This window comes from Thalassophryne amazonica, chromosome 1, assembly GCF_902500255.1.
Source record: "Thalassophryne amazonica chromosome 1, fThaAma1.1, whole genome shotgun sequence".
NCBI lineage: Eukaryota > Metazoa > Chordata > Actinopteri > Batrachoidiformes > Batrachoididae > Thalassophryne > Thalassophryne amazonica.
In genome coordinates this window covers 102,762,457-102,783,437 of record NC_047103.1, presented here as the reverse complement: position 1 = coordinate 102,783,437, position 20,981 = coordinate 102,762,457, and the positions used below count along the sequence as shown (strand labels likewise).

Genomic DNA, 20,981 nt, shown 5'->3' with positions numbered 1-20,981 from the left:
GACCCAGCTATCTTAGCTAATTATAGGCCAATCTCCAACCTTCCTTTTCTCTCAAAGATTCTTGAGAGGGTAGTTGTAAAACAGCTAACTGATCACCTGCAGAGGAATGGTCTATTTGAAGAGTTTCAGTCAGGTTTTAGAATTCATCATAGTACAGAAACAGCATTAGTGAAGGTTACAAATGATCTTCTTATGGCTTCGGACAGTGGACTTATCTCTGTGCTTGTTCTGTTGGACCTCAGTGCTGCTTTTGATACTGTTGACCATAAAATTTTATTACAGAGATTAGAGCATGTCATAGGTATTAAAGGCATTGCGCTGCGGTGGTTTGAATCATATTTGTCTAATAGATTACAGTTTGTTCATGTAAATGGGGAATCTTCTTCACAGACTAAAGTTAATTATGGAGTTCCACAAGGTTCTGTGCTAGGACCAATTTTATTCACTTTATACATGCTTCCCTTGGGTAGTATTATTAGACGGTATTGCTTAAATTTTCATTGTTACGCAGATGATACCCAGCTTTATCTATCCATGAAGCCAGAGGATACACACCAATTAGCTAAACTGCAGGATTGTCTTACTGACATAAAGACATGAATGACCTCTAATTTCCTGCTTTTAAACTCAGATAAAACTGAAGTTATTGTACTTGGCCCCACAAATCTTAGAAGCATGGTGTCTAACCAGATCGTTACTCTGGATGGCATTTCCCTGATCTCTAGTAATACTGTGAGAAATCTTGGAGTTATTTTTGATCAGGATATGTCATTCAAAGCGCATATTAAACAAATATGTAGGACTGCCTTTTTGCATTTACGCAATATCTCTAAAATCAGAAAGGTCTTGTCTCAGAGTGATGCTGAAAAATTAATTAATGCATTTATTTCCTCTAGGCTGGACTATTGTAATTCATTATTATCAGGTTGTCCTAAAAGTTCCCTAAAAAGCCTTCAGTTGGTTCAGAATGCTGCAGCTAGAGTACTGACGGGGACTAGCAGGAGAGAGCATATCTCACCCGTGTTGGCCTCCCTTTATTGGCTTCCTGTTAATGCTAGAATAGAATTTAAAATTCTTCTTCTTACTTATAAGGTTTTGAATAATCAGGTCCCATCTTATCTTAGGGACCTCGTAGTACCATATTACCCCATTAGAGCGCTTCGCTCTCAGACTGCGGGCTTACTTGTAGTTCCTAGGGTTTGTAAGAGTAGAATGGGAGGCAGAGCCTTCAGCTTTCAGGCTCCTCTCCTGTGGAACCAGCTCCCAATTCAGATCAGGGAGACAGATACCCTCTCTACTTTTAAGATTAGGCTTAAAACTTTCCTTTTCGCTAAGGCTTATAGTTAGGGCTGGATCGGGTGACCCTGGACCATCCCTTGGTTATGTTGCTTTAGACGTAGACTGTGGGGGGGTTCCCATGATGCACTGTTTCTTTCTCTTTTTGCTCCGTATGCATCACTCTGCATTTAATCATTAGTGATCGATCTCTTTTTCCTGGTTCTTTCCCTCAGCCCCAACCAGTCTCAGCAGAAGTCTGCCCCTCCCTGAGCCTGGTTCTGCTGGAGGTTTCTTCCTGTTAAAAGGGAGTTTTTCCTTCCCACTGTGGCCAAGTGCTTGCTCATAGGGGGTCGTTTTGACCGTTGGGGTTTTTCATAATTATTGTATGGCCTTGCCTTGCAATGTGGAGCGCCTTGGGGCAACTGTTTGTTGTGATTTGGCGCTATATAAGAAAAAAGTTGATTGATTGATTGATACTACAATAGTAGAATATAAAGAAGGGGGAAAAAAAGAAAAAAAAATAGACAATATATTCGTCAATCGCAATTATTTGTCTGACTTTTAATCGTCTCCAGAAATTCCTAATCGTGACAGCCCTACTTGAGATCAGAGCGCAAAATGCTTGAGGATTTTCGAAATGCGGTGTTTTCTGTATCGATTTTCTACTACGATAAATGGGTTTTGCGCAAAACCAGAGGTAATAGCATTATAATATTATTTTGGTTGGTGATGTGCCGCAGGATTTTGTAAATATAAAAAGGGTGCCGCGGCTGAAAAAAGGTTGAAAATCGCTGCCTTATATAGATGTACACATATTTGCCCTGCTATTTTAACTTGTTGCTGACAAGAGCAAAATACTGAGTGTTGAGATTAAGGGCTTTATTTATTAATTCATTTACATTCAACGTTTTTCTTTCTTCCTGCTCGCAGGTCAGACTGTGTTGATATCTTGACCCAATGTGGGGACAGGAAACGCTTTCATGAGGGACAAACACCAGAGAGAATCTGTGACCTTCTTTCGCCAATTGATGACCCTGAACGGTGCATACCTCTCCAAAGATACCTTGGTAAGTAACCTCAAAGAGTACACATGTAGAACACAAGTACACACGTTTTACATGTGTACTCATGGATACATGATACACATGATACGCATGTATTCTACACGTGTTCTACATGATAATTTGATAAATATTTGAAGGCCCAGTGTCTATATACAATACAAAACCTCATTTTGGGTACAATAGTGGGTCCCATGCAGTGCCTGTAGTTTAATTGGAATCCCTGGTGTCAGCAATGAGATGTTAGATTATGGCCCCACCAATGCCTGACACCAGTAAATCCAGGATTGTGAGACTATGTTGGACACACAGCAAATTATTACACATACAGTATAACTGCACCTGTAGGATCCTTACAATACTACTACTACTACTACTACTACTAATAATAATAATAATAATAAAGGATTATATAATATTATAATAATAATAAAGGACCTCTGTGTCAGCATGCTGTCAATGCTGTCAACATCTCGGTCTGATATCCCCGTGCAAACAGTTAATAATCTTTTTTATTATATGGCTATCAAATACATACATACATACATACATATATATATATATATATATATATATATATATATATATATATCTTCGTTTTTTTCACCTCCACTACCTTAACAGATGGACCGGTCGTTAGCTGGTAAGCTTTCAATCTGCGTGTTTTTTTCGATGCTGTTTAGATATTTATGTCCAACTTCGTTTTTCTAATCGTGTTTTTAGCTTCCTGGTTTGTAACAAAAATACCCATTGCGGACCGATTGTCATGGTAACTGGTCCAATATGGGAAGATTGCCAACCGGTAATTAGCCAATCAGAGTGCGCATAGCATCGCAGCCATATAATAGTAAGCACATTAGTAACACTGGTAAGATTTTTTTTTTTTTTTTTTTTTTTTTTTTTTGATTGGACGAACAAACCTCAAGCATACATATTTAATGTTTAATTATATTAATTAGTTTGAAAAATTCAAATTATAAAAGTCATTTAAGATGATTAATTTAAAATGTGTAATGCTCTTTTTCCTATCATCTTTGTTGTTATGTTCAATATGGCTGACTCCAGTAACTTTCCAGAATTCCTCAAAATCTTTAGAATTTTCTGATAACTGTTTTTTTTTTTCACTAATCCATCAACAATTTATCCTCAGTCGTCACAAAATGTGGCACATACAGTCTTTTAGCCAATCCAAACAAAGTTATAGAATGGATCTTTGATGTTTTTCCTGCTTTCCTGCAATTGCCTGCCAAATTTTATTTGGTGTGGCTTATTCAACTCAACCCTCCATAACTCAAGAATAACTTACTCTGTTGTAATTGAACTTTGTGGAATAGTTCATTATGGAATTAGGAAAAACAATGGCACTTGAAACAAACTGATGAGAGTGCTCAAACACCACAGCAGAATTTTGACAATACCTACTGTATGGAGCCGCCAAGCACAAAGACAACAGGAAAGGCTGAGAGAACGCTTATGGATGTTGAGAGAACACTTATGGATGACCACAAGCCCTGGTCCCACCAAATAATGAGCAACGCAGTATGTTTATTTTGCTATGAGAGGGTTTATTCAACTATAGTGGGAGAATGGTGGCTCTTAGAGGCATTAACTTCGGTTAACGAGGCTCCTTTCCGAGCGTGGCGCTAATTTCAAGATGTTCAAAATTTAGCAACAACAAGTGTGGGGCAGTTTGTCTGCGAGGTACTATGACGACTAATAAGGATTATAGAGGCGTGTGTGGTGCGGACAAGACTGCTAAAAGCCAATTATCCGTGCACCTGGCAACTACGCAGGACCTGAGAGGCTATATTTAGAGTGTCTGCCCTCTTGCGCACACAATTCCACCTGCTCTGTGCGCTGGACGCTGTATATAAAATAATTATTTTGTAGAGGATTAATCATTTTCTGCCCAACCTTGGATATTGAAAACACCTCTAATCGCTTCTGGAATCACAGAGGACTGCTTCATCTGTACGCTCTTTCCTCCCTCTCTCCTGCTCTCATTTGAAGCAGCTAATAAAAGGTAATTATTCGTAATGCTTTTTTATTTTAATAGCTTGGTAAGTCAGTTGCATGTTCATTCATTCTTAATGGATCAGGAGCTCTGCTGTGTGTGCGCACTAACGGAGTGACTCAGTGCTGTAGAATGGCAGTGCGCATGCAAAAGAGCAATTTTGCAGAGATAAACAGACAAACGGTAAACAAGTAATAATTGTGGATTAATTGCTGTATCTTGTCTGAGGTAATTGGAGGGTAAACGTAATTGCCCTTTTTTGGGATCAATAAAGTTGTCTGAAGTCTGAAGTCTGAAACACAAAGTTAAAAGTGGGATCACGGTGTGAAAATGACTGTTTACTGACACTTATCTGTCTAAAGGGGGAATAAATAAAAATTCAAACATGATTGAGTGGGACCATCTGGAGCCATTCCAAAGGTGATTATATAATGGCTGATCAATCAAATAACGGCTTATTTGATTGGTGCTTTGTATGTCACATGACATGGATTAATTTGTCCCATTTGTGTTGCATTGCATTTAAAGTGCATTTTGGTTCCATTGAGAGTGTAAATATGGTTCCATATGTTTGGTACAATTGCAAGACAGCGCCAAGGAGCTGTGTGCACTCTGATTTCTCTTCTAGTGTATATTTCTTCTTGTGCAGCGCTGCAGGTCTGCACTCTGATTTCTGTTATAGTTTATCATTCTTCCTGTGACTGCGGAGCTGCAGCTGGTGCGCAAACTGTCCGTGAGTGAATATGGAGGTGTCATAAATTGGTGTCGGGGTAATGTTATATTGTGTGGGTGTGGCATCCAGTCACGTTAAGTACCGTTAAGTTGCCTCAACTTGCGAGAAAACTACTTCCTTTCTGCGTCCTGTGTTCGATGCAGAAAAAATTAAACGTTTAATTTCTGGAGTCTGTTTCACGTCGTCCTTTGCGTTCCTCATGGTGTTGTGGCGTTAGGCTGCATCAGCTCAGCTCTAGGTTGCATCAACTTGGTGTCGTCATGAAGCCACATGATGCAACTTGAAGCAGGCCCGGTGTGAAAAGGAGCTTAAAGTTCTTACAAGAATCATTCTTCATTCTCTTTATTCTATGTGCATGCTGTGAGTGCAGTACTTGAGATGCTGAGTGAGGATCTTGGTTTGCCATTGTCCTGTAATCAGCTGACCTTTACTCCAGACCTTTGTTCTTCATTTTTTGGTACTTTATCCAGATTGCTGACTTTTGATCCTGCTCACTCAAATTAAATCACTGATCTTTGATCCTGCTTCCTTACCATTTATTCTGATCATTCATCTTTGATCTGATGAACAGTGGACTCATCTCTGTGCTTGTTCTGTTAGACCTCAGTGCTGCTTTTGATACTGTTGACCATAAAATTTTATTACAGAGATTAGAGCATGCCATAGGTATTAAAGGCACTGCGCTGCGGTGGTTTGAATCATATTTGTCTAATAGATTACAATTTGTTCATGTAAATGGGGAATCTTCTTCACAGACTAAAGTTAATTATGGAGTTCCACAAGGTTCTGTGCTAGGACCAATTTTATTCACTTTATATATGCTTCCCTTAGGCAGTATTATTAGACGGTATTGCTTAAATTTTCATTGTTACGCAGATGATACCCAGCTTTATCTATCCATGAAGCCAGAGGACACACACCAATTAGCTAAACTGCAGGATTGTCTTACAGACATAAAGACATGGATGACCTCTAATTTCCTGCTTTTAAACTCAGATAAAACTGAAGTTATTGTACTTGGCCCCACAAATCTTAGAAACATGGTGTCTAACCAGATCCTTACTCTGGATGGCATTACCCTGACCTCTAGTAATACTGTGAGAAATCTTGGAGTCATTTTTGATCAGGATATGTCATTCAAAGCGCATATTAAACAAATATGTAGGACTGCTTTTTTGCATTTACACAATATCTCTAAAATTAGAAAGGTCTTGTCTCAGAGTGATGCTGAAAAACTAATTCATGCATTTATTTCCTCTAGGCTGGACTATTGTAATTCATTATTATCAGGTTGTCCTAAAAGTTCCCTAAAAAGCCTTCAGTTAATTCAAAATGCTGCAGCTAGAGTACTGACGGGGACTAGAAGGAGAGAGCATATCTCACCCATATTGGCCTCTCTTCATTGGCTTCCTGTTAATTCTAGAATAGAATTTAAAATTCTTCTTCTTACTTATAAGGTTTTGAATAATCAGGTCCCATCTTATCTTAGGGACCTCGTAGTACCATATCACCCCAATAGAGCGCTTCGCTCTCAGACTGCAGGCTTACTTGTAGTTCCTAGGGTTTGTAAGAGTAGAATGGGAGGCAGAGCCTTCAGCTTTCAGGCTCCTCTCCTGTGGAACCAGCTCCCAATTCAGATCAGGGAGACAGACACCCTCTCTACTTTTAAGATTAGGCTTAAAACTTTCCTTTTTGCTAAAGCTTATAGTTAGGGCTGGATCAGGTGACCCTGAACCATCCCTTAGTTATGCTGCTATAGACGTAGACTGCTGGGGGGTTCCCATGATGCACTGTTTCTTTCTCTTTTTGCTCTGTATGCACCACTCTGCATTTAATCATTAGTGATCGATCTCTGCTCCCCTCCACAGCATGTCTTTTTCCTGGTTCTCTCCCTCAGCCCCAACCAGTCCCAGCAGAAGACTGCCCCTTCCTGAGCCTGGTTCTGCTGGAGGTTTCTTCCTGTTAAAAGGGAGTTTTTCCTTCCCACTGTAGCCAAGTGCTTGCTCACAGGGGGTCGTTTTGACCGTTGGGGTTTTACATAATTATTGTATGGCCTTGCCTTACAATATAAAGCGCCTTGGGGCAACTGTTTGTTGTGATTTGGCGCTATATAAAAAAAAATTGATTGATTGATTGATTGATCTGATTCACGGAGCTTAATAAAACTGCATTTGTATAGTGCGTCTTGGTACAGATTGTCAAAGCACTTTACAGCAATTTAAAGTGCATTACAGCAATGCTTTGCATTTACACACTCACTCACACACTGAGGCCAGTGTGCTGCTATCTTTGATCTTTTAATCATGCTTCATCAAACTGTGTGTTCATCCTATCTCTCTCCTGCACTGTCTTGGCCCTTCATGGCACATGATTGCCCGCCCCTGCTCTAAACTCTGCAGATCAAATAAACAAATCTGTTCTTCACCTGGCTGTGAGTTTTTTTCTCCACCTTATTCTGTTTCTGGTCTTATTCTTCACATTACTCCATGTCTGGCATTGTCCTGTGTGTGCTATCTATGTATTAAAAGCCAAGTGGCCTCTGTGTATGTGTATGCATGTATGTGTGCGTGTGTGTATGCCTTTAATCACGGAGAAACTGGGCAGAGCTGACATTTCGTATGCTTATATGCTTTGGGTCAAGGATGAATGCAGTGAAATGGAAAGTTGATAGGGCTAATATTTTTGGAGAAACTACAGATATTAGGTAACAACAGTTGGCAATGGACATTGATAATTAAATTTTGGACTCACACGACATTCCAGCAGGGGGCAGTAAATCATCACCTACATATTAAAAGCCAAGTAGCTTTGGTGTGTGTGTGTGTGTGCGCAGGCATCGACATTAACGCTTGTCCGATTGTCCGGGACAAGTGTAAAATGTGATCAATCAATCAATCAATCAATTTTTTTTATATAGCGCCAAATCACAACAAACAGTTGCCCCAAGGCGCTTTATATTGTAAGGCAAGGCCATACAATAATTATGTAAAACCCCAACGGTCAAAACGACCCCCTGTGAGCAAGCACTTGGCTACAGTGGGAAGGAAAAACTCCCTTTTAACAGGAAGAAACCTCCAGCAGAACCAGTCTCAGGGAGGGGCAGTCTTCTGCTGGGACTGGTTGGGGCTGAGGGAGAGAACCAGGAAAAAGACATGCTGTGGAGGGGAGCAGAGATCGATCACTAATGATTAAATGCAGAGTGGTGCATACAGAGCAGAAAGAGAAAGAAACAGTGCATCATGGGAACCCCCAGCAGTCTACATCTATAGCAGCATAACTAAGGGATGGTTCAGGGTCACCTGATCCAGCCCTAACTATAAGCTTTAGCAAAAAGGAAAGTTTTAAGCCTAATCTTAAAAGTAGAGAGGGTGTCTGTCTCCCTGATCTGAATTGGGAGCTGGTTCCACAGGAGAGGAGCCTGAAAGCTGAAGGCTCTGCCTCCCATTCTACTCTTACAAACCCTAGGAACTACAAGTAAGCCTGCAGTCTGAGAGCGAAGCGCTCTATTGGGGTGATATGGTACTACGAGGTCCCTAAGATAAGATGGGACCTGATTATTCAAAACCTTATAAGTAAGAAGAAGAATTTTAAATTCTATTCTAGAATTAACAGGAAGCCAATGAAGAGAGGCCAATATGGGTGAGATATGCTCTCTCCTTCTAGTCCCCGTCAGTACTCTAGCTGCAGCATTTTGAATTAACTGAAGGCTTTTTAGGGAACTTTTAGGACAACCTGATAATAATGAATTACAATAGTCCAGCCTAGAGGAAATAAATGCATGAATTAGTTTTTCAGCATCACTCTGAGACAAGACCTTTCTGATTTTAGAGATATTGCGTAAATGCAAAAAAGCAGTCCTACATATTTGTTTAATATGCGCTTTGAATGACATATCCTGATCAAAAATGACTCCAAGATTTCTCACAGTATTACTAGAGGTCAGGGTAATGCCGTCCAGAGTAAGGATCTGGTTAGACACCATGTTTCTAAGATTTGTGGGGCCAAGTACAATAACTTCAGTTTTATCTGAGTTTAAAAGCAGGAAATTGGAGGTCATCCATGTCTTTATGTCTGTAAGACAATCCTGCAGTTTAGCTAATTGGTGTGTGTCCTCTGGCTTCATGGATAGATAAAGCTGGGTATCATCTGCGTAACAATGAAAATTTAAGCAATACCGTCTAATAATACTGCCTAAGGGAAGCATGTATAAAGTGAATAGAATTGGTCCTAGCACAGAACCTTGTGGAACTCCATAATTAACTTTAGTCTGTGAAGAAGATTCCCCATTTACATGAACAAATTGTAATCTATTAGACAAATATGATTCAAACCACCGCAGCGCAGTGCCTTTAATACCTATGGCATGCTCTAATCTCTGTAATAAAATTTTATGGTCAACAGTATCAAAAGCAGCACTGAGGTCTAACAGAACAAGCACAGAGATGAGTCCACTGTCCGAGGCCATAAGAAGATCATTTGTAACCTTCACTAATGCTGTTTCTGTACTATGATGAATTCTAAAACCTGACTGAAACTCTTCAAATAGACCATTCCTCTACAGATGATCAGTTAGCTGTTTTACAACTACCCTTTCAAGAATTTTTGAGAGAAAAGGAAGGTTGGAGATTGGCCTATAATTAGCTAAGATAGCTGGGTCAAGTGATGGCTTTTTAAGTAATGGTTTAATTACTGCCACCTTAAAAGCCTGTGGTACATAGCCAACTAACAAAGATAGATTGATCATATTTAAGATCGAAGCATTAAATAATGGTAGGGCTTCCTTGAGCAGCCTGGTAGGAATGGGGTCTAATAAACATGTTGATGGTTTGGATGAAGTAACTAATGAAAATAACTCAGACAGAACAATCGGAGAGAAAGAGTCTAACCAAATACCGGCATCACTGAAAGCAGCCAAAGATAACGATACGTCTTTGGGATGGTTATGAGTAATTTTTTCTCTAATAGTTAAAATTTTGTTAGCAAAGAAAGTCATGAAGTCATTACTAGTTAAAGTTAATGGAATACTCAGCTCAATAGAGCTCTGACTCTTTGTCAGCCTGGCTACAGTGCTGAAAAGAAACCTGGGGTTCTTATTTTCTTCAATTAGTGATGAGTAGAAAGATGTCCTAGCTTTACGGAGGGCTTTTTTATAGAGCAACAGACTCTTTTTCCAGGCTAAGTGAAGATCTTCTAAATTAGTGAGACGCCATTTCCTCTCCAACTTACGGGTTATCTGCTTTAAGCTACGAGTTTGTGAGTTATACCACGGAGTCAGGCACTTCTGATTTAAAGCTCTCTTTTTTAGAGGAGCTACAGCATCCAAAGTTGTCTTCAATGAGGATGTAAAACTATTGACGAGATACTCTATCTCCCTTACAGAGTTTAGGTAGCTACTCTGCACTGTGTTGGTATATGGCATTAGAGAACATAAAGAAGGAATCATATCCTTAAACCTAGTTACAGCGCTTTCTGAAAGACTTCTAGTGTAATGAAACTTATTCCCCACTGCTGGGTAGTCCATCAGAGTAAATGTAAATGTTATTAAGAAATGATCAGACAGAAGGGAGTTTTCAGGGAATACTGTTAAGTCTTCTATTTCCATACCATAAGTCAGAACAAGATCTAAGATATGATTAAAGTGGTGGGTGGACTCATTTACTTTTTGAGCAAAGCCAATAGAGTCTAATAATAGATTAAATGCAGTGTTGAGGCTGTCATTCTCAGCATCTGTGTGGATGTTAAAATCGCCCACTATAATTATCTTATCTGAGCTAAGCACTAAGTCAGACAAAAGGTCTGAAAATTCACAGAGAAACTCACAGTAACGACCAGGTGGACGATAGATAATAACAAATAAAACTGGTTTTTGGGACTTCCAATTTGGATGGACAAGACTAAGAGTCAAGCTTTCAAATGAATTAAAGCTCTGTCTGGGTTTTTGATTAATTAATAAGCTGGAATGGAAGATTGCTGCTAATCCTCCGCCCCGGCCCGTGCTACGAGCATTCTGACAGTTAGTGTGACTCGGGGGTGTTGACTCATTTAAACTAACATATTCATCCTGCTGTAACCAGGTTTTTGTAAGGCAGAGTAAATCAATATGTTGATCAATTATTATATCATTTACCAACAGGGACTTAGAAGAGAGAGACCTAATGTTTAATAGACCACATTTAACTGTTTTAGTCTGTGGTGCAGTTGAAGGTGCTATATTATTTTTTCTTTTTGAATTTTTATGCTTAAATAGATTTTTGCTGGTTATTGGTAGTCTGGGAGCAGGCACCGTCTCTACGGGGATGGGGTAATGAGGGGATGGCAGGGGGAGAGAAGCTGCAGAGAGGTGTGTAAGACTACAACTCTGCTTCCTGGTCCCAACCCTGGATAGTCACGGTTTGGAGGATTTAAGAAAATTGGCCAGATTTCTAGAAATGAGAGCTGCTCCATCCAAAGTGGGATGGATGCCGTCTCTCCTAACAAGACCAGGTTTTCCCCAGAAGCTTTGCCAATTATCAATGAAGCCCACCTCATTTTTTGGACACCACTCAGACAGCCAGCAATTCAAGGAGAACATGCGGCTAAACATGTCACTCCCGGTCTGATTGGGGAGGGGCCCAGAGAAAACTACAGAGTCCGACATTGTTTTTGCAACGTTACACACCGATTTAATGTTAATTTTAGTGACCTCCGATTGGCGTAACCGGGTGTCATTACTGCCGACGTGAATTACAATCTTACCAAATTTACGCTTAGCCTTAGCCAGCAGTTTCAAATTTCCTTCAATGTCGCCTGCTGAGATGTGAACGGGTTGGCGGTGTACACGGGGCTTCTGTTTAGGGCTACGCTTCCTCCTCACAGTCACCCAGTCGGCCTGCTTTCCCGGCTGCTCGGGATCTGCCAGGGGGGAACTAACGGCGGCTAAGCTACCTTGGTCCGCACCGACTACAGGGGCCTGGCTAGCTGTAGAATTTTCCACGGTGCGGAGCCGAGTCTCCAATTCGCCCAGCCTGGCCTCCAAAGCTACGAATAAGCTACACTTATTACAAGTACCATTACTGCTAAAGGAGGCCGAGGAATAACTAAACATTTCACACCCGGAGCAGAAAAGTGCGGGAGAGACAGGAGAAGCCGCCATGCTAAATCGGCTAAGAGCTAGTAGCTACGCTAAGCTAGCGGATTCCTAAAAACACGCAAAGTGAATAATGTGTAAATAATTTAGAGGTGATTCAGCAGAAGGAGTGCTTTAGTTAAGGCACGTAAGGATTACACTGGGAAACAAATCGTAATCTAGATAACTAGATCAATCTAACTGCGCAGATTAAACAGCTAACAGATACAGAAAAACACCGCTGTGCTCCGGAACAGGAAGTGATACAATACCGCAGTGAGAGCCAACCACCAGTCAGGTGGTTGGCTCTCACATTCTTTATTTTCATCGCTCGGAACCAAAATACCTGACCGCCGCCTTTTTGTTTTCTTATTTACATCACGTCTTGTCTCGCACCTCGCGAGAAAGCTTCTTTGGTTTTTCCCGCCACTCTCCATGCAGCGGACAATCGGAAAGCATGATATCAATGTGTGCGTGAGACCACTGTATGGAGTGTGTGTTCGTAACATCTTCTTGCGAGATGCTGTGGCGGGAAACATTAGATAACGAACACTGCATCGATTAACACGCCTTGTGAAGAATATATTGAACAGAATGTCTTTTCTAAAACCTCTGAAACCGGGCCAGATATCAGGGAAAGTGCCAGTCAAACACAAAGCATCAACCCCTGCAAGTGTAGAAGCTTCAAAGAAGAGGTATGAAGAGAAAGGAAGAGATAGGAAGTTTGTGAGTAGCTGGACACAGGATTATCCGTGGCTGGGGCACAAGGAAGAGGACAATTAATATACTACCATGTCTGTTGGGATTTTCCTTCAATTGCGGACCAGTAAGTCATTTTTCAATGTTGAAATAAAAGAATTTGATTTGCTTTATAAAATACATACTGGCAAATGATTGTCGCGGCTCGTCTTTAGTCTTCTCGGGATGTCTTCATTTAGATAACACAAACTAATTGCAAGTGATATTCTAGAAAAAGGATACAACACTTTAGAATAATTCAGCCTTAAGCAAGATAAAATGCACAGAGTTTTTAAGTTTATTTAAGCCTTCGACACAAAGCTTAGACAAACTGAGTCCTCTAGAGAGACTGAATATGACAACCGCGCTCGTCTATTTATTGGAGACCCGCGGGCATCGCTCCTCCTTCGACTTTTTTTATTTATTTCATTCCCAAGACATGGTTTTCTATTGGAAGCGTCCTCTAGTGAACCCTAAGCAGGTGTTAGGCCATTATTTCAATGTGACAAACGCTCCCATTAAAACATGAAGGATTTACAACTGATTTTTTTAAAAGACCTTCAGCCACAGGTGCAGCTGGCCTGAGGCCCCCCCCCCCCGCACGTGGCCTCAGTCACACGTGCAGCTGGCCTGAGGCCCCTGCACGTGGCCTGCGGGAAAGCACCTAAGAGGCCTTGGAAAGCCCCTGACAGACTGAATGACTAATAGAGCCCTTTTTTTTGGGTTGAACACCTGCTAGTTCAACCAGAGGACATACAGTTCGGATCAGGACACTTGATAGTTCATCACAGTTCAAATATGGACCTAAAAATTCTTCTACAGTCCCTCCTCTGGGACTCGAAAGAGTCCCATTACATCAACTATACTCTTGGGTTGTTTACTAACAAGACATCCTCATTTGTGCATTGCAATAAAAAAGAAAAACACATCACTCGACTTACTGATAACTCTGGTGCGGATATGAATATCAGTGATACTTCACACGGTAAATATATTGCAGTGCAGGTGAACCTACATACTAAGGCACAAGGTGAGCAATTAGCTGGATTATATCAACGCAAGGTGACATTCAAACATTGAGTTTTGGTGTAATTCAAGGCACTTAAAATGGCCACATAAAACAAGTTACATCAACCTCTTAATCATGGCAAAGTAAAGGCTTCACATTGACATCAGTGCAACCAATCATCTTCTGGCATCTATTGACTCACTCAACCAGAGGCTCCAACCCATTATACTTGGTTCTACATATTATTTTGTTAAAGCGTCACACATTTATTATTTAAATGCATCAAATAACCCCTACGTTACCACTATTTAGTCAACCAATCAAGAAACTATTCTAAGGTTAGCGCAGCTATGTCTAGTTAAATGATAAACACAATAAATGGTTTCCCTTCATGTCCGTCCTTAAGTCATTTGCCTTAGTCAATCATATAATGGTTTTCATTATAGGCCATTTCTCAACATTCTCCACTTTGTTTTTCTTCTTTTTCAGCTTGTTTTCTAATGCCCTTTTTGGCCAGACGCCAAATTTAGGCGATGCATGTCTCTTGAGGCATGCTATAATTTAAGAAAAAGGGGTCCCTATGGTGCATTTTTACTACTAAATCTACAAACACGCCGTGTAAGGGTCCCCTTTTTATAACTTTGCAATGTGATATCTATGTGTATGCATTTAGCTTTATCTGTGTTACGCAGATGATGGTAAGGACAGACATTTACCCAACTTTCGTTACTAACATATATCCTTCTTTGTTTTTATTTACACTCAGATTTCTGAAACCAGTCCGCAATTCAAACTCAAGAACCAAGATCATAGTTCGTGTTCAGTGCCATTACGTCAGTCCGCGCTCCTCAGCATTTACTCAGCATCTGAAGTTTTGGGAGAAGTTGGGGAACATGGGGAGGTTGGCCTTTCAGGGGTAGTGGGGGGAGGATCAGGAATTCTGGCTTTCAGACAGTCGTGCAGTTCTCTGATGGATCTTTCCAGCTCCTTGTGCTGCTTGGCCAGGTTGTACAGGGCCCCCAGAGAATTCTTGCCCACATTCAGGGTGGTGGTGGCCAGCCCTAGCTGTTCCCTTTCCATATGCTCCATCATGCAGGCTAGCATGTCCATACTAGACTGAAGACCACACAGTTGAGTATGGAGGCCCTCCTGAGCACAAGAGATGTTGGCATTGTCACGGTGTATCCTGAACAGGTATGCAGCTGTCTGACTTAGTTGTGGCATGATTTCCTCAAATAGCTCATGGGGAATGTGATTTGTGAGGGGCAGGAGCTGCTCCAAGGTTTTTGGAACAGACTCTTGTGGAAGACGAAGCTCTCAAACCAAGATTGCCATGTCCTGTGGGGTGACCATGACCAGATTAAGGTTGTGCAGTCCAGGGGACAGGAAGTACAAGGGGGAAGGCATTTCGTGTGTGGGGGGAGTATTGTTGATGTCGCACAGGCAAGTGGGTGGGACACTCTGGGCATTTAGCAGCCTGTACAAAGCTCCCCTCTGTCCTGGTGGGTGAGTTCGGCTAAGGTCTACCCCTGCTGATCCTCCTCCAGAGGTACTGGGCTGATCAGATTATCTCTCCTGCCTTGGGGGTGGAAAGCTGGGGACAGGTCCTAGCAGTGAATTGGGTCTAGGATGCACTCGGGCAGTTGCTGCATATGGCCGACCTTGGCTGCCTCCCCTGGAGGGTATCGTTGCCACTGGCACGTGTGACTGTCTCCATGGCATCTGCGGAAGGGGTGTGTTCCTGAGTCCAAAGGGTCCTTCAGGTGATGGTGGAGTCCTCGGGCCGACTCTTGCTGCAGGCAGATTCTGTGAAGCCGTCATCGCCAGGTGCTGGAACGATGAAGATCCTTCTGTTGCCAACTGGTTTAGCTGCTGGATGGATGGCGGCTGTGGCGACCAATCATGTCTCGACCATCCCTCCTGTATATCCTCTTCTCCAAACAGTTCTGAGAGTCCAATCAGACTTGATAGAGGCAGATCAGGCATAGGTCCCTGATCAGGGGAGTCTGGTCTCTCAGCCATACTCCTGTGTCCTAGTAATATACATATACGTTCATTATTACAGCTCCATATCATTCTTTCAGATATTGTCTATCCTATCCCTCATTTTTGTGGGTGCATGTGTGTGAATGTAAATGTGCGTGCATGTCTTCTTCCTCGTCTACAATATCACCAAGCACGGTCCATCCCAGTCCTCCCTATCTGGGGTGTACGCCACAATATTAGGGAGCTGGGGGCTGTCGGGGAGGATAATTGGTATTTCATCCATTTCCATATATTCTGGTTCTCTGTCTGTTTCGTTTGTGCTTTCTTCTAGGGCTCGGATGGCTAACAGTGGGAGCTGTCCTACTGTGGATGAAAGCAATTTATTGACCAGAAATTTTATCAAGGGAATACCACAACATATTACCAGCAAGACCGCCACCCCTGTTAGTGCCAAGATTACACCTATCTGGTATAACCAGTCTTTCCATGATATCCACCCTCTCCTTAGAGTCCCAAACAGTGAAAACAGTGGGCCAATATTCATTCCATTCCCTACAATGTATCCAGAATCGTCAGTTTCATTTCTCCCTCCTATGGAGTTACTTAACAGTTCCTGTTGCATCTCTTCAAGTGTGATTAAGAGCTCTGTCAAATTTCCGTCTTCCCCTGTACGCATGGGAATAGCTGTGCAACATTCGGTGGCTTTGATCATAATACAAACTCCTTGTTCATCAGCCATCATCATCTCGATAGCTAATCTATTTTGCATTGTCATTAGCGAGGTGGCGTGCAGTTGTTCGGTTAAGGCTCCTACAGCTGCCAATGTCCAATTCAAATATCTTTGTTGATTATACCACAAGTAATTAATCCACTGCACCTCCTGGAACCTAGAACGGATTTTTGGAGTAACCCCGAACAGAGCCAATGCCCATCCCCATTTATCCGCATCTTCATCTGCTTTAACTCTGCTACTGTCTATGGCTTCTAACTGTCGGGGTATCCCTTCTGGTATCCCGTTTCTTACTGTGATGTTGTAGTCTGTTTTAAACGTCATTATTCCTCTTTTCTTACGAAGTTTCTGTGGCATGGGTTGTATTGAATTTGGCATTTCAATTACTGTTATAGCTCCTGTGAGCATCACAGGAGCACAAAGGCCCTTCCAATTAGGGGACAGCGATGACAGGAGTTTCCTTCTTTGTCCGCATATCCAAAAGATGTCAGCTAAGGGTACCGTTCCCTTAGCTAAATTTGGAGTAGATACCCATGAAGCATGGGTGAGATTCAGTCCAATTACAGACCCCCCTGTGGCCGGTACTATTTGTTCACACTGTATGCCTGCTGCTGGCAGGGTGTGACAGACGGTAATGTTCCATGCTGTTTTGGCCGGTTTGTATTCTTGCTGCTTTTGCATACACTGTATGTGGTGTTTTGGCTGGGTCGTCCCTACCTGCCAATCGCTTATGTATTGTGCTACTAAGCCTTTAGCTATACAGAATGGGTGTATCATCCCTTTCTCTATTTTAATCATAGGTGGAACGGTTCCTTCTGTACTTAGGGGCACTGGACAAAGTTTACTGTCGGCAGCATATTTTTCATCACCTACTGCCATTTTCATAACACATTGTGTATAGCATTCTGCTTGGTCTGAGTTATGTTGGGGACTCCTATAACAGTTGTTGATATCAGGTAGGGGTTTAGCCTGAGGTATCACACCTTTCCGGTGACAGGCTATGCAAGGCTTTTCACTGATCTGCCTAGCCGAAAATTTCAACCATTGGTAAAATAAATTGGTCTTCAACCCTTGTGTGCGGGCTAGGTCTGTACTGGGATCCCATCTCCCTAAGTGACTGCTTGTTTCTAGGCTTCTAATTGTCCTCTTTTTCCTTGGTTTGATTTTTACCCATTTTGTGGCTTCATGTACTGTAACAGTTACGTCTTGCTTGGTTTCCCTGCATCCTCTTTTATCACAAATTACCTCTATGTTGAGTGTTCCCTCCTCTTCACATTTGATGCTAATGGCTTCGCCTAATATGTAATCCCCCAGCTTTCCCTGTATTCCTATGTTCTTGTAGGCTTTTGATTTAATGTATACCAAATTATATGTTTTTCCTGTGTTTAGAATGCCTTGTTTAGCTGCTATTGCGGCCATGGCCACGGCACAGTCCGTTGTATGTTTTGGATGTCTATTTTCTCCCATACTGACCACCAGTAGTATTGTCAATCCCTTGAATAATTCCTTAATCATTGCTCTGATGACTGTTGAGATGTGCTACTAGATGTGCTACTAAGTGAGCCGTCACTAGATGAGCTGTCACTAGGGATGTGTGGTGTATCTGTGCTTTGTCTGGGTTGTACTTCCTGCGGTTCTTCTGTCGGTAAATCTACTGAGTTGCTGTCCGAGTCTGATGTCTCCTGTGGCCTGTCTATCTGTCGGTCTGTATTTCTGTCTGTCTGTTGGCCTGCGTCTCCAGTTGTTTCTGAGTCTGCATCTGAGTCTGTCGCTGCTCTATCTGGCAGGGATCCACTACTCTCTGAAGCTGTGCGTCATCTTTGTTCAATCAGTCTCTGTGAGCGCCTTGGCCGGTGTTCGCCTGGCTGCAGGGAGGCGTGGCCTTCCCTCGGTGCTTCTTCTGGCTGCAGGGAGGCGTGGCCTTCCCTTGGTGCTGCTGTAGGGTCTCTGGCTTCTCTTGCTTCCCCCCTTGGCCCGGCGGCCCTGCCAAGACGAGCTTGCCGAGGCCGCAGGGGCGCTGGGCCACCAACCCTACAGCAGTGGTTTAAATGAAACCAAGTGTCCTTACCGTCTACTTTGACTGCTGTACGTGAGGCAAGAATAACTTTAAAAGGACCTTCTCGGCGGGGCCTGTCCCACTTCTTTTTGAACACCTTGACGTAAACCAGATCACCAGGCTGGATGCTCTGATTTTCGAGTGGAATCTCTGCTTCTCTGTCTTCTGTAGCACCTTTGACCTGCAAAAACATAGTTTTGTGTATTTGGGTTAACTGTCTCAGATAATTATGCCATTCGTCTTGTAGCTGCTCCAGCGATGGTCCTTCGTAGGGTCCTCTCAGGTATGGAATAGGCATCGGCCGACCTGTAAGAGCTTCAAATGGTGTCAAATGGGTTAGTCGGTTAGTTTGTGAGCGCCTTGACAATAAAGCAAGCGGCAACGCATCCAGCCAGGTTAGTTTGCCATTGCTGTCTGCTATGATTTTTGCTAGTTTGTTCTTTAAAATGCCATTAGCCCGTTCCACCGCCCCATTTGATTGGGGGTGATAAACACACCCAAACTTCTGTTTGATACCCAATTGTTTGAATGTTTCTTGTGTAACCTTGGCTACAAAAGCCCTACCGTTGTCAGATGAGATAGTATCTGGAATGCCAAATCTTGGAAAGACATCTCGGCACAAGAATTTGGCTACCGTTTTATGGTCTTGATTTGCAGAGGCTACTGCCTCAATCCATCGGCTGAATCTGCATATCACTACCAAAACATATCTCATTCGTTTAACTCGATTTTCAGCTCCCATGTCTATGAAATCCATCATAAGATGTCTGAATGGCCCATCAGGGACCGGAATGTGGGCTAAAGGGGCTGTGAATGATTTCCGGACATTGTACTGTGCACATACCTCACACTCATTCAACAAACGGTCCACTGTTGCTGCCATATATGGTGACCACCAGACAGCTTTTAGTTTGTTCATAATTTGGACTCGCGAACAATGATCGGGTCCGTGGGCCCAAATGATTGCATGTCGTAATAAATTGGTGGGTAACACAAAATGTCCATGACTACTGCGCCACAGCTTGTCCGCTGGCCCCTGACTGCGTGTCTCAATAGCGCCTCGTTTAACCCACATTCGTTTTTCTTCTCCACTGGCCCTACTTTGAGCCACTATCAGTGCGTCAAGTGAAACCAGTGGGGCACAATCTTGGATGGTTAGCAGGGGAAACATATTTTCTCCTTGTGCTCCTTTGCGAGCTGCGTCATCTGCTAGGTTGTTACCTTGAGCTATGATGTTATTATTCTTTTGATGACCTGCACATTTAATGATGGCTACCTCAGACGGTAATTGGAGAGCTTGTAACAGTTGGGAAATCGCTTCTCCATGAGTGACAGGGGTGCCATCTGCTCTCAGGAATCCCCTTTGTTTCCAAATGTTTGCATGTACATGACATACGCCATAAGCGTAGGCTGAGTCTGTGTAGATATTAACACGTTGATCTTTAGCTATCTGGCAAGCCATAGTTAAGGCTTTGATTTCTGCCAGTTGGGCTGAACAAGGCTGATCAATTCCTTGGGACTCCAGTAATTCAAAGGTCTCGCCATCCGTGTTTAGTTTAACAATCCCCATACCCGCATGCAATCCCGCGGCATCCCGAAAGCATGAGCCGTCCACGAACAGGGTTAGATCTGCATCTATGGCGTGATTATACAAATGTTCTCTGGCTCTCAAAAATTTCTCTGTCTCTGCCACACAGTTATGTGGAGTACCATCTAACGGTGTGGTCAATTTGGTGGCGGGATTCACCGTGTGACAACGTTGTATTGTTATTTCTGGAGCGGACAACACAACTTCATATCCAGTGCGTCTAGCTTGTGTTAAGACAAAACGTTGACTGGTTAGCAGGGCATGTAACTGATGCGACGTGTACAACGTTACTGCATGTCCCATGATTATGGATGATGCTTTTTGAAATGCAAAGGCAGCTGCTGCTAGACCCTGATAGCATGGTGGCAATCCTGTTTCAATGTTGTCAAGCTTTGTACTATAATAGGCCAATGGTTGTTTTCCTTCATTTGTTTCCTGCATTAGTACAGCACAAGCATATCCAGTTTTTTCAGTAACATACAAATGGAAAGGTTTCCCATAATCTGGGTTACCTAACGCGGGAGCAGATTGCATGTCTGTTTTTAGGGCCTCAAAAGCTCCCGTTGCCTGATCTGTCCAGACGAGGAGAGCTGCATTGCTTGTTTGCCCCACTGCTCTAATCATGGCACGCAAAGGTGCAGTTTTTATAGCATAATCACAAATCCACGGCCGACTATACCCTG

The 20,981-nt window shown here is 42.5% G+C and overlaps 1 protein-coding gene across 1 annotated transcript in view; it reads left to right on the top strand.

The window, feature by feature from the left end:
• The window catches only part of reck (reversion-inducing-cysteine-rich protein with kazal motifs), a 508,306-nt gene that overhangs the window by 302,293 nt on the left and 185,032 nt on the right, over nt 1-20,981 (top strand). The window contains exon 12 of the mRNA XM_034173078.1: nt 2,209-2,345. Coding sequence (XP_034028969.1) covers nt 2,209-2,345 — 137 coding nt within the window. The remainder of the gene's footprint in view (nt 1-2,208; nt 2,346-20,981) is intronic.